At 35.4% G+C, this 19,208-nt stretch overlaps 1 protein-coding gene across 1 annotated transcript; it reads left to right on the top strand.

Annotated features, from left to right (window-relative positions):
- The first annotated feature begins 404 nt into the window (after positions 1–404).
- LOC103570974 (potassium/sodium hyperpolarization-activated cyclic nucleotide-gated channel 3) lies at positions 405–19,199 on the top strand. Its single transcript, XM_008548907.3, has 14 exons — positions 405–4,380; positions 6,162–7,349; positions 8,375–8,652; positions 8,782–9,023; positions 9,209–9,423; positions 9,552–9,807; positions 10,710–10,964; positions 11,089–11,219; positions 13,546–13,686; positions 14,607–14,759; positions 14,890–15,027; positions 18,127–18,294; positions 18,407–18,754; positions 18,915–19,199. The coding sequence occupies exons 2-14, from the start codon at positions 6,734–6,736 to the stop codon at positions 19,187–19,189; spliced, it is 3,216 nt and encodes a 1,071-aa protein (XP_008547129.1). The 5' UTR covers positions 405–4,380; positions 6,162–6,733; the 3' UTR covers positions 19,190–19,199.
- The last annotated feature ends 9 nt before the right edge of the window (positions 19,200–19,208 follow it).

The following is a 19,208-nucleotide window of genomic DNA, read 5'->3' as shown; positions in this document are numbered from 1 at the left end:
CAGTGCTGTATAAATAAAATAAAATAACATAAAACAAACGATAAATAGATATTTAAAGTAAACAAAAATTTAATTTACGATATAAAATTAATTATACCAATTAAGCTATCTATTTTAATACGTATTATTGTAAATAAAAAACGAAAACAAGTTTAGAAAATTTTTTTTTGTTCCCAGTAATGATTATTAGATTTTAAAAATATATATATTTTTTATTATAAACTTATTTAGATAAATAATAATAATGTATAATCGATCACAAACTATTTATATAATAAACAAATAAAATAATGTAATGGATTGTAAAAATTTAAGATCTTTAATATGTAAACTAGCAAAAAAAAAAAAAAAGAATTTTAAATGTCTTTAAAATTTATTTATTATAATTAAGTATAACGTTTTTAAATTTGCTATCATCGAACACAGAAAAGATTTAAATTATTAATTTTTTTGTATCGATGGCAGACAAGAGCTCTTGGATAAGCCCTCAGAATTTGAACAACTTTTGTATTTTTTAAAGGGAGTTTATTTAAATATTAAAACTCCGAATCGGAGTGAATACGGATTTAAAAAAATCTCGATCACTCCAGAATCACTTCGCTGGAAAAACAAACTCCGGAGTAATTTTTAAAAAAACTCAGTAACTCCGAATGACTTGAGATTTAACTAAAATCCCGATTTTTTACAGCGTAGTGATAGTTATAAATTAACTTAAACGACAACTGTAACGAAAATAAAAGCTAACGTGTTGTCACAGAGCAAATAAGATGTGGAAATGTAGGACACTGAGTAGTGAGAACTAAGTGAGAAACCAGTGACTGCACGATAACATTGAGAAGTAAAATAAAATGGATAAGGGCGGATAGAAAAGGGTAAAAAAATAGTAGCAGTAATGAATCGTGTGTATACTAGATGGGTTGATAGGTCAATGTGCTCTGGTTGAGAGAAGACAAAAATGTTATCAGAACGGCTAGTAGGTGTACCAGTGCCTCACATTGATTTTCACGGGGGGTTGAGAGGATCTAAGGGTGGATGAAACACGAATGGAAGCTAAGGCCTTTATCCTCACTCTTCTCTGCCAATCTCTCCTTCTGCTGTACTTTTACCTCCGTCTCCGCTTTCTCAAGCAAGCTTTACCTCAACTCTGTTTTTCTACCCCGTTATTTCTTTATTTTTATTCCCACCATATTTTTCACCCTCTTCCGATCAACACTTTCTCCTTTATCCGTCTTTCCTCCTCATTTATCACCTTCGTATGGTAAGCGCAACCCAAATTAATCATTATAATCGATTGTAGATCGCACCTAAACCTTTAGATAAATTAATATCACTCTTTTCACCTCTACTTCATTCCATTCTATTATATTCTATTCTATTCTACTCTACTCTATTTTTTTTCGCTACAATAATTTAATATCGCAGTAATTGCGCAGAGTTTAATGTGAACTTAAATTCCGTATATTAAAATAAATTATTTAAATAATGTAATAATTATTCTTGGTATTTTTATAAAAAAAAAAAAAAAAAAAATTGGTACTTGAGATTGCAATAAATTTTATAAATGAATTGTGTAAAAAAAATGGAGACAAAAAAGGTTGAAATGTCGAGTGTCATTAGATGTGAAAAAGTTTTTAGTTCTTCGCTGATAACCCGTCCAGCAACCCGACGACGACAAAGAGGCTGCGTCAACCGCGTAATTTAAAGAGCGCCGTAACCACCATATACTCTATCATCACAATAATAAAAAAAAACCAAAAAATATTTAAACCGTAAGAGGGTAAAATGACAAAAAATTAAATACAAATGAGTAGATTAAAGTAAAGTAAAAAATAGTAACAATAAAAAAAAAATCCAGTTAAGTAAGCGACGAATTATCAGGATTAAAAAAAAAGTATCTCTGTAATTTCTTATCGCACGTACCAGATACGTTTTATATTTTCCTTTACGACTTAACGCATAATTTACCAGCCTAATTTTATTTAACTCTTATAAATTTTATTATTTTCTTTCCGTCCATATAAAATGCTAATAAAAAGTACATTCAGTAGCGTACACAATATCTCCTTTTTATTTTATTTTTACCCATCTTGTATTCATAAAACCAAAAAAAACTAAATGAACAAGAGAAGAAAAGAGCATTTTATAAAGAACCAGAAGATGTACCGACGACAAGATTCATCAAACATGGATACGAGTATTAAATTATATAGCTCATATATTTACCGTACCATCCTTTGGCATATTTTTTTTTTTATTATACACATATATAATGTATTATAATTCAAGTTAAGTATATAAGTAAAGAGGGATGTAATCATCAAAGCGTAATGACTAATCGATCCGCTCGTGTAATACTGAGGAGTATGTCGACGCAGTTCGACGCGCCGAATCGTTAGACGCAATTTATTCGACGCGTGCTGATTAATTATAACTACAATCTCTGGCCGATCCTCTTTGCTTTACTTTACATCATCCCTCTGTGGATTATAAGGCTCTAATGTAATCGAATATGTCATTAATATCATAATTATAATCCCTATTAATATTACCATGGTGTTATTTTTTTAAAATTTATGTCAAAAGTGACATTGATGTATTTGTTATCCATTTAAAAAATTTTCCTTGCTTGGAAAAACATTGGATGCCGATCCATTATCCTCTGGTACACAGATGAGATTAAACGCGTGGTTCAACCACCGGTATATATAAATATATATGTATATATAACTGCAGTCGCACATGGCGCAACGCAGTAATTGTGATAACGTTATGACGCAACGTCATACTTGAGGGAATGAAAAAAAGGCGACTCTATTCGTCATTTAGATGACTGGTGCATCTGCTGGCATCAGTTGATGTCAAGTACCACTGGGTTGCTGACACACTATCAATTAAAGTAATAAGAAGTATATATTATATTACATTGTTGATTATGTATATATATATGAGAGTAGAATAAGGAATAATAAAACCGGTAGATGTAGACCAATGACACGTTGGTTGCTCCTGCGCCCTGGGATGCTGGATGATCCCTCTTTTCTCTGAACTCTCTGACGTCTCTGGTCCTGCGCGAAGATACTCCAGTCACCCTCTGTCCAGATTTAACTGACGTTAAACTAGTGATAGCCAGGCAGCCTCCATAGCCGCTTCCTGTTTCCTGTTAAATCAGTTCCTCGAAGCCGGACTTGTTCATTTTTTATATCGACTCTCGCAACGTGCTTTTAAATAATTCAGTCTTGATGAGTTTAAATCAAGTAACCGCCAAGTGCTGAGAAGAAAATCTATAAAAGTCTAGAGGAATGCAAGACAACGACTCGATTACTCGAATAAAAGATTTAAATAATAGTTGAGTTAATTACCAGCTGAATGAGCTTGAAATAATAGTGAGCATGAGCGAATCTTGTTCTCTAGTGGTCTGTGATATCAATACAAGATTTTCTTCAGTGTCTTTGCTCTAAAATAATCTCCGCGGATTTTAGAGCCGCGATATCTGAGCGCACATACAATAATACTCTAACATAAATAACTGATACGGTCCATATACATATTCATATATGTATATATGTATTTCTGCTAAATAAAACGCGCAGGACTCTGCAGTGGGTGATAAACCAGAGCCAATCACGCGTTTTCGGTGTCCCGCCATGTCACGAGTGGCATAAGTATTCGAAAAAGCTACGTAATATATACGACATACTATTATATTTTTTAAAATACTAAGTGTGTACAAAAGTGAAAAATGATTGTAGCACAGATCCTAATGGTGATGGTGATGGTTCTTTTGGTAATGGCCACGCAAATGTTATGAACACGAGGCTACGATATGTAGATAAACACTCATGGGATTTGTTTACGTTCTGTGAGGTATATTTTTATTTATATATTATGCATCATATATATGCTTATATATAAACATATGTATTTATTTTTGCCACTGTGTCGGTGAATGGAATTTTAATAAAGTTGATGCTGCAGCGTGACGAGGATTACAGATCGTCGGACCAGAAATGTGCGCAAATATTTGACGGCAGTATTAACGGCAATGTGACGTCGGTATCGTAATGGTAATAATGGAGATGGAAATGGAAATGGAAATGGAAATGGAAATACTGAAAGAGAGGAAATTTGATTGATGTTAGAAAGTAATAGTGAGGAACATTGATCTTGAGTTGTCATGTGGGAAAAAAGTAATAATTGTCTGAGACTAAGTGCAGAAACGATGGCGAACTCATTCTGACTTGATTACTATCATTATTTTTTTTTATTATCATTATTTTTGTCGTTTTATGTCCTCGGGTTCACGGGCTCCATATATTTATATATCTCGAGGGCTCTTGTGTCAGTTCGAGATGAGCGTGATGAGGTCTCTCCGTTATACAAGTAAGTATTTTCTGTAGTTATATTTATGGAAAATGTTGTATATGCTGGGGTCGGATTGTTTGTGGAAAGAGGGTGGAAAAGATAAGCCGTAAAATAATAATTATAAAAAGGCGATGGAAATTAAGGGCCGCGATTTCTTTGGTTTGTCGTCTGATTTAAGAAGACGAACGAGTATCGATTGATTCTCGAGTGACTCGCGTTGACGTTCTGCTTGTCTGTGAGTAGAAGAAAACGGTAATGGGGGAAAGTAAAAAGAAAAAAATATGTATGAAAAAAACTAAAAGTAAGACGTAAGTTGAGGCTCGTAAATTCCCACGGGATTTCATTCCAAGTCTAGCGTAGTCCTGAAGCGTTGGTGGTTTATTAAAGTATGCCAAACGTTTGAGAGTAAAAAATAAAATAAAAATAATAATACAAAAGAAAAAGCAAACGTTTACTGCTCGTAAAAGTAACTTTTGGAATTTCTCCGTTTTCCTACAATTGACATTTTAGCTGAGAGCTTTTCTTCCTGATTTACGTCACATGCCACAACTATGTAGTGTGAAAGAAAACTTTATACTCTACCTACCTATATATAGATGCTATGAGAGATAACATATATTGTGGCGCGGTTTTGCACGTGTTTCGCGTTTATCTAAAATCCCCGAAAGCTCGGAAAATCACCTGTAGTCTAGTAAATTAAACCGCACACTAATCTACTCATGTAATTCTCCAGTAACGGCTTTAAAAAAATAATAAAAAAATCAATTGATTGAACACGTTAGAGATGATGTAAAAAAAGTGTATAAGTAAAGGTCTTTATATAAAAATTCTCTCTAATTAAAAATTCTATTTTTGGCCTTTACTTGACCTAATTAGCGGACAAAATGGCGACGCGTGCACTTGTTTAAATAAATTTATATGCTACACGTATCTTAACATAAAAAAAAGCTTTGCTATATATTAATTTTAGTGATAAAATTGTCAGGGTTTTTTTTAGTCATTATTGTGTTGTTGATTGTATCGTACACCTGTGCTGGAGACGACCAAGTAGAGACCGGGTAACGAGTTTGTAGTATGATGGATGTCTCAAAGAGATGACAGAAAGTATGAACGGGATGGAAGTAAAGGGAGAGAAAGAACCGAGGGAGAGACAGAGAGAGAGGAAGAGTGGAAAATACGATCGCCGTGAGCTCTACTCCAGCATCCAGCACGAGGAGAAATGGGCGAGGGGGAGTTCGGACCGGGACGTCGTTTCAGTCTCCATGGTAACCCGAGAGCTCTGCTGCTGGCTTTTCCCGGTGTAGTGGCGCGGTCGAGCTACCCTCTGAGTATAGAATACAGAGTAGAGTAGAGTAGAGTAGTGGAGTAGAGTGGAGACCAGAGTATCAAGTAGAAAGAGAGAAAGAGAGCGTGTAAGGGCTCTTTGCGTTGTGCGACCATTTTATACGCACGCGATTACAAGCTACGATGACTATGATGTGACCCAGGGGATCACGATAGAACACGAGCAGAGAACTGGGTCTACATATATGGAGGAATATCGGCAGGATGTGGGGACGATGGGGGGACAGATGAATACGGGCGACGATCCTCCGTGACAGGGACTATTTTTCATTTGGCCCCTTGACAACCTTTTGTTGTACCTAATTTCGTACGAGTCTGCATGACAATAAATAACCGATGAAAAGACGTATAGGTTTTTTTATGATTTTTTTTTTTTTTTTTTTTTTTTTTTTACGTCTATACTTGATGTTGTTGCTGTTTTTATTTAAAGTTTTCTCCTTAATTATTTTTTGCAGGTGAGGGAGGGCTGCTGCTGTCGTCGGTGCTGTTGCGGAGGAGAAAATCGAACTATCGAGAATACTCTAGCATCACAACGCATGGGAAATGAGTCGGTGGTAGATCAGAGACACTTGTTGCTTGAACGAGTCGTAAGAGATCGGGGCAGAAGCCGACGAAGAAGAGGTGTAAGTGGACGAGAACGTGGAAGGAGGAAGAAGAGGAAACGGCCGGGTGGTCGGACTGGAAAAAATAATATTTGTTGTACGAGCAAGAACAAGTTGTGGTGGAGGTGGTGAGCAAGGAACCCGGAAAGGAAGGAATAGAGAAGCTGGAAAAGCACCGGCAGCAGTTGCAACAGCAGCAACGATTAGTGAAGCGCTGACACGGAAAATGATTGAGGCCAAGTTGTGGGTCGTGCGGTGACATCCGGTCGCGCGCATTGTCCAATCCTGGTTGGACATGTTCGCGTGAAAAGACAGGATTTAAATGTCTACAACTATATTATGTCTAAATAATAATTATTATTATTATTTATATAATTAAATAAAATAACAATATTACCCTCGGTTTTATAAATGAGATGAAATGAATGGGTTTTTGGGAGGACTGTAGTGAGGAAGCGGCACTCGAGCAAGCTGCTTCCGTCAGCCGGTGTTCCGCCGGTAAATTTAATTATAATAATAAAATAAACAACCATAGTAAAAATAATAATAATAATAATAATAATATCAGAAATAATTTGACGGACCATCATCACACGTGGAGGGACGCGGCTACAGTGGCGGCTGCGCCGACGACGATCGGAAGGCTGGATTACCTCCGTGGAATGTCTTCGGGCGCCAAGCGGCTGGTGCAGTCGCTGAGGGGCCATAACGGTGCTAGTGCCAGCGGACAATCATCTGCTCATCTCGGTAAAAACGATTGTTTCGCAGTACGCGGTGCCGGTGTTGATAACTCTGGAGCTGGAAGTACCAGCGCCACGCGACTCTGTTATTACGACAGCGGCCACGAGCTAGACGAAATATCCGTTGTCGGGAGTGCTGCGACCCCAACGACACCCTGTCACTACTCTTCGGGAAATAAGTACGGGAGCGGACAGACCCTCTACAGTATCGCGACTACTGTGCCGCCCGCGGCTATTTCGACCCCCGTTGCTCCATCATCCGCGATATCTTCCACCGCAAGAGGAGCTGCGACGGCTGCTGGTAAGTTCATTTCTTCTGACACTTGTTATTATTATTTTTTTTGTCGTTTTATAATGACATGAGATCATCCATAACTTTTTTAGATGATACTTTTTTTTATCAGCATTATAAATTTTGCCTGGTTACGCTTATCAAGTTACCGTAACAAATTATCATCAGGCGCAAAAGCAACATTTTGTATTTAACTGAATTTCCCCAGTTTCACTTGGACGAGTAAACTGGGAACATCGTTCTGCTTCTCAGCGCATCCGGGTGACAGAGGCTGATCCAATTAAACGACAACTCGATTCTGTCTAAACCGAGATGAGAGTGCTGAAAGTTGCTCTGTATTTCTCTAGTTCAACCTAGCATTTATAAATATATATGTATAGTATACATACTGACAGAGTTTATCCTGCTGGTCTGATCTGTTTGGTAAATTAAACTCTAGCGTAAATGCTAAATACATTCCCATACTACTGATCGATCCTTTAACTTTGGTCCATCGGCAGTTAGAGTTCCAGTTCCAATCGTATACCAGCTACCAGTTTACAGTTAGCAATATAACACACGCTGGACTCGAGCCCAATATTATAGGCCTGAGTTTATCGATGGATCCCACTGTGAGATTGTTCAATGCGATTGGCTATTTGCCAGTTATCGAACGTTATTTTATATACATGAGTTTGTTACTCCGGCGCTATATCAGAGCAGGGATCGGTTTGATTCCAGTCGCGTCAATCCATGGATTTTTATTGTTGAATAAAAATATAATAAAAAGTCAACCGAACGTGAAAAAAATATTTTTTTTTTAATCTTTCGAAATTTATATCTGAATAAATGGCCGATGGATATCGTAAAAGTATATCGAGCATCAGAAACAGATTCACAAAATCCATTAGCCGATAGTAAATCAGTGTTAAGTAAATTCTGTTGGGTATTTAAGCAAATTGGGATCAATTTTCCGGGTGATTAGCGTTCGATATCCGCTCGGACACCATCAGCATAGTCATGCACAAATTATCAATGCCGTAAATGTCTCGTAGGTCAAGCATCGACCGGCAGTTATCCGGGTCTGATCGGCGGCTATGGGGACGGCGATAGGCGGATTGGGAATGCCCGTGCGCCGGACATCAGACTTAGGGGTGAGGAAGACACCAAGAGTGTCGAGAGTGCGGTATCGAGGTCCAAACAGAGTTTGCTGGACATGGGATTCGATCGGCTGATGGGCCGGCCGTCTAATCAGCGGTATTACCACCAACATCATCATTACCAGCAGCATCAGCAGTCTAAAGAGCAGCGGGGTCGTCAGCAGGAGCAGCAGGTTTGTTTTATCACTTAAATAATATCTGTGTGTACTACAAAAAATACTAGTTTGTACTTAATAGTAATTATTAGTTGCTGTATTACTTTATTTTTACCTTTCTTACGTCTAATGAAACGTATTTCGTAGATTTACTCTGTTTCGCAGAGATACTTTGGCTCGTCTCGTGATTCTCTGCACGGGGCTTACGTAAATCGTGGTGCGAGTGAGCTAGACCTGAGTCGTAAGTCAAGAAGAAAGGATCAGTCTCGGGGTAAGTTAAAATTTCCAAATGTCGTGAGTCTGAGCTCGTCGCGGGATGCGTCCCATCTGCGCAGTTTGGCCTCCACGAATCATCTAAATGTTAACAGCAGCTGCAACGGCACTGAAACGTGAGTTGGATTTTTTATTAAAACACCATCAGCGCCAGTATTTCCACTAGCAGAAGTAGTAGCTTTACTTTTAGTTGTACTTATAGTTCTAGTTCTGATAAAAATGTATAAACTAATCAATGAAGACTAGTTAGGAGTTAGTGAGCCGAAGAATATAAATGAAAGTTATGTTGAAAACTTTACAGAAGATACACAGCCCAACAGCAGCAGCAGCAGCGAGGAAGCCGGGGGTACCCAGGACAACCTGGCCAACGAGGTTTTAGAACCGGCGCACCTAATTGGTCGTTTGTCTTTGATCCCGCGGGACGATTATGTTATTATTGGTCGATGGTAGTCTCCTTGGCTTTCCTCTACAACTTCTGGGTTATCATCTATAGGTTTGCCTTCCAGGAAATAAATGGTTAGTCATCTAAGCCGGCAATCATACTCGATAGCTTTATCGGAGCTTTTTGAGAAATCTAATCTGACATTTTCTCCAACCATCATTTCCGTTACGTTTCCTTTTATTTTTTATTTTTACTTTTTCAGGTGAAACGCTGGTGGTGTGGTTCTGCCTCGACTACTTTTCAGACCTTCTTTATCTCGTGGATATAGTGTTTCATTTTCGTACGGGTTATCTCGAAGACGGGGTGCTGCAAACTGACGCAACTAAATTAAGAAACCACTACATGAATACCACAACATTTTATATTGACTGCCTGTGCCTGCTACCCCTTGACTTTTTGTACTTATCTATAGGGTTCAACAGTATCCTCCGAAGTTTTAGGCTCGTTAAAATTTACCGGTTAGTTTTCATTCATTTTTTTTTTTTATGGTAATTTACTCATCACTAAAATAACTCGCGACTTTATTGTAGAATTTTTTTTTACGCTCAGTGAACTTGCGCTATCAGAAAAAATTTGTTGCATTATGTTATCAAAATAGCATGCTTAAATATTACATCAATGAAACATAATTTTACCTTCATAAACAAACTTTCAAGCTTTAGTTTTTCATTAAAAATATGTTATTAATTACGTCTAAACTTTTAATTACTTATTAAAATAAAAAATAAAATTCAGCGTTTAAAGTTCATTGTAATATTTTCGTTCGTTAATAAACTTTAAATTTAACATTATTATTATTATTATTATTTTTTTTTTTACAAGGGATATTAAAAGTAAGTTGAAAAGAGAGTTCAGTGAAAAATAGCTTCCATTTAAAATTTATATTTTCTATTTTATTTTGGTGATTTCAGCGAATTGAAAATCCGTTATGTCGAAAGCAAAAGAAAAAAAAATGTTTTGTTGTATTTTTGCTGGTAATTGACGAGATAAATTCCCAACAATGCTGCAAATAAAATAACAAAGGAAACTATTTTTGTTTTTAAAATAAAAAAGTTAATGTCTTTCAATAAATCGGATTTGTTGATGTCAAGTTAAAGGTAAAATTTGAGCTTTAAGCCCATGCCCAATCATGTTAGAATATGGCCGTGTTTATCTGCGGTAATAAATTAAAAAAAAGATAAAAAAATATATAAGAAACTTTGCTAACAAATCTTGTAAAATTTAAATCCACTGAGATTTATCGCGGCGAGTGTATAGGGTGCAAAATCTATGACATTCTCTCCCTTGAATTTATAAATCACCATCACCGGCTCCTGTTATTTATTTATTTATACACAATATATTTTTATTTTCCTATCAGATTCTGGGCGTTTATGGATCGCACTGAACGACACACCAATTATCCGAATTTATTTCGATCCACATCCTTGATTCATTACTTGCTGGTGATATTTCACTGGAACGGGTGCCTCTATCATATTATTTATAAGAACAACGGGTTTGGGAGCAAGAACTGGGTGTTCAATGACTCCGAAGCCGCGGATGTAGTGAAACAGTATCTGCAAAGCTACTACTGGTGCACGCTCGCCTTGACAACTATCGGAGATTTGCCGAGGTACTTTTTCCTGTTAATTTCAATTAACGATAGCTCGTCACAATTTTTCAGCTCCTACCTCGCCACCGTTAAAATTTAACTTTTTTTAAACTGTTATTTATTTTTATTGATGTTTATGTTACAGACCACGGAGCAAAAGCGAGTATTTGTTTGTTATAGTCCAGCTACTGTTTGGTTTGCTGCTTTTTGCAACCGTCCTCGGTCATGTAGCCAACATCGTAACATCTGTCAGTGCAGCACGTAAAGAATTTCAAGGTACAGTGATATTAATGAATAAACTCTACAAATAGCACAGTACGTATGTAATCTAATTATCTTTTTCATTATTCGTAATATAATTTAACGTCCAAGTTGTTATAAATTGATATTGACTACAATGCCGCTGATCCAGTGGGCGTATTAATCAAAAATTATTTATAAAAGTGATCGACTTAGTTTATATATGTAGTTGTCGATATGTAGGTACATATGTATGTATATTTATATATATTGAGAGAGGGAGAGACAGAGAAAGATAGGGAGAGACAGGTAGAGACAGAGAAAAAATCAATTGTAAATTGTGAACGATGAAATGTGAAGAATGTGTTGGGTAAAATGAACAAATGAGGACAATCAGTTGCAGATAAATTGTCGAAGAAGTGTTATAAATCAACGTCTGAATTATATATATATATGTATGTATATATAGCAGTATGTTGAGTAAAAAAGAAAATCGGATTTTAAAGAAGCGAAAGGAAATAGTATTATATAGGATACCGGGAACCCGGGTCTTTTTCCTGGGGTAGAGAGTGAGATATTTTAAAAATAAAACATGAAAAAATAATAAAAAAATTGGTGGAGGTAATCCCGCGAAGATGCGGGAAAGAATATGTCTCGGCGTAAGAGCAAAGACTAGAAAAGTTGTAGCGTGGGGTTGAGGTGCCGTAGAGTGAGGATGAGGATGCCGGAGTAGAGAGGTAGAATAATATAAGGAAAAGAAATAGCTTGGGGCAAGTTGCGGATAGCAATCCCCCGCTCTCGTTCTACTATCCAGGATAATTTCGAGATATATCTCGTGAAATATCCATGGAACGCAAGCTCTCGTGAGAGAGTTGAGGTACAACGACCCTCAGGCGCCGCGTACCTAAGGCCCGATATTATTTACCTCTACACCATTTTTGGTATCCGTCACGATTTACATTTTTTTTATTTTTTTAACCAGATATAAATAAGTGCGCTTTTTATTATTGTGTTAATGATGTTATTATCGTCGTAATGAGTAAGCTCTTTGTTGCTGTGAAAAATGAGGAAAAGAAAATACAGAGGTAAAGGTACACAGGAAAAAAAGTTTTGTAAAAATTACAGAAAAGTTTGTAAAATTTATACAAGTTTCTCTGCAAATTTATTTATGTAACATAAAAATAAAATATTTTATCAGCAAATGTTGCAGATTGTTTTCTGTAATTTTCACAAAATTGTTTTTCGTCTGTAGAAATACAGAGATAGAGCTAGAGATAGAAACAGAGTTCATTGATGCCTCAAAAAGGGCGACGAACGTGGAAAAAGGTATCGCGTTAAATTTAAATCTAAATTGAACTCACTCAGCTATATAACAGGGTTCCCAGTGGGTGTCGCGGCGTATCTCAGTCGCCCTCAAGCTCGAAATTTAAACTCAAAATGCACATCAACCGTGCGAGAATGTGCTGCGGTGTATAATAAACATAAACCGAGTGCAAAATAATTTATCGTTTCTCGGCGTATATCGCCAAATATAAAAGCTCCAGCGCCCGTGGTTCTGGTAATAGTAGTAACAGTTAAAGTCCTTAAATAATGTTCCATAAAGTTGCTCCACACGCATCAAGCATTTGTCTATCCATCCAACATCCAGCATCGCATCAGTTTCAGTTTAGCTGTTGAATATTAAACTAAATAAAAAAGTAACGTTAAAAGTGCGAGAACAGAAAGTGCGCAGACTATTTCCACACATTTAACGACTGGAATAAAACCCGCAAACTTTGATAATCCTAAAAAAAAAAAGTATAAAGTATTAATCGAAAAAAGTCTAGATTGATTTAAAAAGTCTGAGAGTACATACGTAGATAGTAAGGATGGTTTTGTTAGTACGAGTTGGTGAGTCTTCCCATTTGTTTGTAAGAACTTAGGACTGAAGTTATGATATTGCTAACGACTTGACTTTATCCAACTTGTTTCCTGGCTTTATCCTCACTTTATTTTCTTAACTCTCTTACTGTATGTATTACATTATAGACTTTCCTAGCGGTTCTACCATAAGTTGCTCTTGTTGCGCTACATACTTGCTATTGCACAGAGCTCCAAGAATGCGGAGAAATTAAGTAGTATGGGGTCTGTTTAAACCAAGTACCGATGAATATTTAGCTTGGCCGAGGTCTACACCACCAGCCGAACAGTCTCTGGGTTACCGGCGTCTTCGGTAACATCTCGAGTACCTCGTTCTACTTTTAAATTCTACTTTACTTTATTCTGTATTATACTTGGACTTGTACTTGAGCTGATATTTTCCAGATCTACAAAACAACTTGCTGTTGTACATGTACATAAAAAGTGAATTTAAATGTTACAGCTAAACTCGACGGAGTAAAGACTTACATGCGAATGCGCCGTGTGCCAAACCATCTGCAAATCAAAGTGATCAAGTGGTTTGACTATTTGTGGCTTACGCAAAAGTGCTCGGATGAAGAGAAGGCCGTGAGCTGTCTGCCTGGTAAGTTAATTAACCAACAGTTGACGAACCACTTACTTAGTCATCGCTTAAAGTGTCTTAGTAGATATGCATCTAAGTCTGTGTCTATGTTTATGTACGACTACATCAATCTACTTGAAATCAATCTCTCTAATATATGCCCCAGTACATGCACACTTCAAATGCATCACCGCAGACTACTTCTACTAAATTAATAGTTTAACTAAGTCACAACTTTGCGGTGCTGTGAGAATAATTTCATCTTGCCTCAATACTACTCACAAATACAACAAACTTCTATATATGTTAGTCGAGTAATTTTAATCCCCAATATCTAATGCACGTGCTAATCATTTATTGCCCTTGACATATTAATATATTCAGTATGTATGCATATATACGGAGAGAAATTTATGGTAATAATTGCAATATATTATGGGAATGGTTTCCATATCGTATGGCCACAAATTCCTTTGAAATGTCGATAATATTCTTATCTATATGGATTTTCTTCCTATATGACATCGGAATAGTTCCTATAAAATTATGGTAATAATTTCTATGTCATTGTAGTAATCGTTTCCATAATAGTAAAAATTATAGGAATCATTACCATAATATATAGTAACGTTTACCATAATAGTATAGAAGTATAGGAATGATTACCATTAAATTATGGAAAAATATCACACAAATTATGGGAACTATTCTCATGGGTATGGTAATCATTATCATAATTCAATTATATGACATAGGAACTATTACTATAATTATAGGAATAGTTCCCATAGTTATGGAAATTTTTTAAAAAATTGATAGACGAATGTCCCATAATTCCAAGTAATTATTACCATAACGTTATGAGGATATTTCGTATTTACCAACATACGCTGCTGCATAATTTTCTCTGTATAAAGTTTGAATAAACTGGTGGTTTTCAGATAAACTAAAAGCGGAAATAGCTATAAATGTTCACCTAGATACACTGAGAAGAGTTGAAATATTTCAAAATACAGAGGCTGGATTTCTCTGTGAGTTGGTACTTAGATTGAGACCAGTACTCTTTTCACCAGGCGATTATATATGTCGAAAAGGTAAGGGATATTTATGTGTTACAGTTTAAATGTTTTAATAAAATATCCAGGTTGGAGGAGTTGGATAACTGATGCCGGTGAATAATAGCAGTTAATAATGATGATGTATCGCCATGGTCACTTGTTGCAGGTGAGGTAGGCAAGGAAATGTACATAGTAAATCGTGGAAGGCTGCAAGTTGTAGCAGACAACGGGAAGACTGTGCTGGCAACACTAAAAGCCGGCTCATACTTCGGGGAAATCAGCATTCTCAATATGGGGACTGCAGGTAAAGAGTGCGGTAAATATTCCAAGCAGCCAGGGGGCCTGTCAGAGCCACGAGTGCTGTCCCCCCGTGTTTTCATTTATGATCATCGATCAGATCAATCATCCATCTATTAATATATATATTTATATACAATATATATATAAATATTAATAATTTATATCCGCAACTAAATTCTTCCTACTCATCGTTGAGCAAGACGTCGAGAGACCGGTATGAGTCGATCACTAATGATAATTACTCTCCTACTGTAATATATATACACTGGGTATAATAAAATAACTCTGGTTTATTCTTATTTACATTTATATATATATCTATAGATATATTTTCTATAATCGACGTTTGGTTCAACCTTTTTATTAATTACGTCCACCGAGTGTACTTACACTCCGATTGCTCCTTGGCTATTTACCCTGTCCAATATTCATTTAAAAAGAAAAGAAAAAAAAAAGTTTAAGTAAAGATAAAGTACACCATTAATGTTCCTTCCTTACATTTATTCATTCGCCTTATTTTTCATCTCGCTCTGTCGGTTCTAGTCTAAAGTGCCGAGTTTAATCGATCACGACAAACTAGCTCTTGTGAGCGCCGCATAATACTTATTATTTTAATAAATATATATTTAAATTAAGCTTGATAAAATAAAATAATAACAATAGTAAAATAATTAAGTAGACACAGACGGTAAAGTTTGTCTTGATCAACTTTGCTCGCTAATACTTTTTCACTTTCCCTGTTTACAATTAATGCTATGCATACTCTCGAGTATTGACTTCGAGACGCTAATTAATATTTTTACTATACTATCAATACTTTTTTATACATTTATCAAAGATATTTATCAATACAAATATAATTAATCTGTAGCCTGTAAAAAATCAGGAGTGAATTTGGCGGGAATATTTTATTTAAATCACCCGGATTTAAAAATAATCATTTTGCCTACAGCGAAGGGAATTCGGGGTGCTCTGGATTTTATTTAAACCCTATCTCGAGTTTTTCGGGTTAAAATAATCTCGTCTATAGAAAAATTTCACAAAAAAAAATCAAGCGCTCGGAATTCACTCCGAATTTAACCGGCGATTTTTTTACAGTCTACCATATTAATTGTAAATAAATATATAAATTGATAAATGTCTTTACTTATATATTTTTTATATTAAAATTGACTTGCACCACACTCTATTATACTTTGGCTCACAAATTTTATTAAATAATTTTTTTGCTCTACTGTACGTAGTATTTTAAAATTAATCAGTAGACATTTTGTTTTTAATAATTATTATTATTATTAAATATTTACTGTATGTGTGCAACTTATTGATACAAGTATAAATATTTACTATATATTAAAAAAAAGCTTTTTTTGTATCGTCATTTTATTTCCGTAGTTATCTTTAATTTTTTATCCGTATGATGTAGAGTCTATATATATATTTTTGATAGATATATATATTTGTATACATTATATGCATTTGCTATGAGTAGAGTTGGGCATTTCAATTATTTCATAGAGAGCTAATGGAAAAGTAATATTGACGCAGCGGAAAAAAATAAAAAAAATAAAAATACATTGATAACAATAACAATAATAATAATAGAAAAAAAAGGAAAAAGTGTAATCGATATTCCACATTCTGGCTTACGCCTGCTGGACATGGAACATCGATAACTGATCGGGATTATTCCGCGCAAGGTGAGGATCTGATGAGCGAACTGATGCGAGATACCAGCTCTCGTGTCTGCCATTCAAAATGTTCGAATTTTCGAGTATCGGCATTTCGATGTCGAGAAGTCATTTCCGTAATGTCCATTTGCATATACATTATCTATATATTTATATAATAATATATTATCTCAAAAGCATCATTTTCTTGCTCATGTCCAATAATATCGACATGTTCATCTTCTGCCGTCAATATAATTATTACTGATATATTATACACTCATCAATATATTTATACAGGATCATTTTTAAAATATACAGAACTTTTATTTTATGACAGTTTATACTTTAGTTTAAATATTTTGTTTTTAAATTCAAATCTATACAAAATGCTTTCAGTTATTTTTATATTTAAATTTATTTTGTTGTTATATGTCTGGCTATTATTTTAAAATTCAACCAAATTCTGTGGGTATTCTAAAAATGTATACTATAGTATTAATAAATTTTTTTTTTTTTTTTTTTTTATTATTAAAACCATTACTTTATATTTTTATTAAAAAAAAAAAATTCATATATATTTTTACTTTAGTTTGTGTTTATTTTTTTGCCCAGAAAACTCGAGGGAATTTAAAAATATATTTATCATTTTATTTTTATAAAAATTCCATCATTTATATCTCCGTCAAAACCATTCGTAGAGCAAAAGTAAATAAAAAAATTTTAAATGTAATTTTTCTGAACCCGCTCTAATTAAATATTTGAGAAAATATTTTTTTCACGTAAAGTTAAAATCTATTTAAAGACAAATTTAAATCCTCTGATGCGCGAGATGTCAAAGAAAAATTATAGTTACGCTTCAATAATTTCATCCGCAAGTTTATTCATTTTTATTTTTTTTAACTTAAATTTATTTTTTTAAAAATTACTCTGCTCCAATTTGTTACCGTTTAATTAAATGATAAAGCAAAACGGACGGCTTTTGATAAAACTGATCATAACTCAGTAAAAAAAATCTTACAGAGCTTAAATTACTAACCCCTATATTGTAGCCAAAACTCTGAGTTTTACGACAGGCAGATTTGAGCTGTTTTTTTTTTTTTTTACAGAGCATTGACTTACAAATTGCATTCCCACTGGATTATTTCTGGCAAAAAAAAAATAATCAAAAGCATCTTAAAGTATAAACTCTAAGCTCTAAAATGAATTTTATTTTATCAAGATATCGTGGGTTCATCTGAAGTTATGAATTGTAGATAAAAAAAAAAGTAATCCTGAATTTTTTTGATGAGCGTATAATATAGCTACAAAATGAGCCAAATAATAATTATTTATAATTTTAAAAATTATTACTATAAATATTAGTATGCCCGTGATATGTTATGAGCTTGATCGCCATCCCCGATAACCGATAAATGGCTACATTATCGCAGGTAATCGACGAACAGCCAGTGTAAGGTCTGTCGGTTATTCCGACCTCTTTGTACTGAGCAAAAAAGACATGTGGGACGTGTTGAAGGAGTATCCAGCAGCGAGGGTGCGGCTTGAGGCCATTGCCGTCAAGAGGCTTGAAAAATACAAGCGAGCTCCGCTCGAGAAAGGTAAGAAAAAAAATAAAAAAGAAGAAGAAACTTTACTTGTATACTCATTAAATATTAAACTGAAGTTAAATTAATATTAACTCAAATATTTGTGGTTTGTTTGTTAATCTAGCGGCGATGGGAAGGAGTCAAAGCACGCCGGGGTTGGTAGAGTCGGAGGGACGAATTACTCTGGAAGATATGTGGATAACACCCAGTGAATTACGTACACCACGTTCGCTGTTTTCACCCAGTCCGAGCCCCATTACCGCCTCATCGCTTCACGGTTTACGTGCGGGGGTTGATGCAGCTGTTGATACAAACACTATCGGAACAGCGGCTGCGGCAGATAGAACACGGGCTGCAGCAGACAGTCCGATGAGCGCGACCAGCAGCGGCCGCAGCAGTGAAGATCAAACTGCACGAGTTCCGCACTCGACGATGACGCAGCCGTCGATAGGCCGACAATCGACCCACTCTGGTTAGTGCGTCAGCAGTTTACAAAAAAATAAAATAACTCGTTTGTGTATACATGCATTACTTATATGACTCATGAATATTTTATTGACCGAACGAAGATGATAAAAATAAAATTTTAAAAGTTTTTACCGAGTATTTTATATATTTATTTTTTGTTGCAGGTATGACTTGCAACAGCATGACACAGTTGATGTCCGAGGGTGCGGCGACGCCACTACTGGGTGTTAGCAGTCACGAAGCGTTACTTGCTGAGATAAAGCGGCTGAGAGAACGTTTGATATGCTTGGAAACCGAAAATGCCGCGATGAGTGACAAATTAAATCAACAACAGTGGGCAGTTGAACACAGGCTTGCCGAAATAGAGATGCAGATTTGCGGGGCAAGTTCGACCTCAAGTGTCGAGGACACTGAGCGTAATCGTGAGAGCATTATTTAACGAGAAATCTGGCCGCGTA

This window comes from Microplitis demolitor, chromosome 7, assembly GCF_026212275.2.
Source record: "Microplitis demolitor isolate Queensland-Clemson2020A chromosome 7, iyMicDemo2.1a, whole genome shotgun sequence".
NCBI classification, from domain to species: Eukaryota; Metazoa; Arthropoda; class Insecta; order Hymenoptera; family Braconidae; genus Microplitis; species Microplitis demolitor.
The sequence above is the reverse complement of the archived record's forward strand: the minus strand, read 5'-3'. Positions and strand labels throughout refer to the sequence as shown.

Coding starts and splice junctions, on each gene's coding strand:
- LOC103570974 (XM_008548907.3), top strand. CDS start 6,734: ATGGGTTTTTGGGAGGACTGTAGTGAGGAAGCGGCACTCGAGCAAGCT. Junction 9,808..10,709: donor AGGCTCGTTAAAATTTACCG/GTTAGTTTTCAT, acceptor TTTTCCTATCAG/ATTCTGGGCGTTTATGGATC. Junction 11,220..13,545: donor AGCACGTAAAGAATTTCAAG/GTACAGTGATAT, acceptor TAAATGTTACAG/CTAAACTCGACGGAGTAAAG.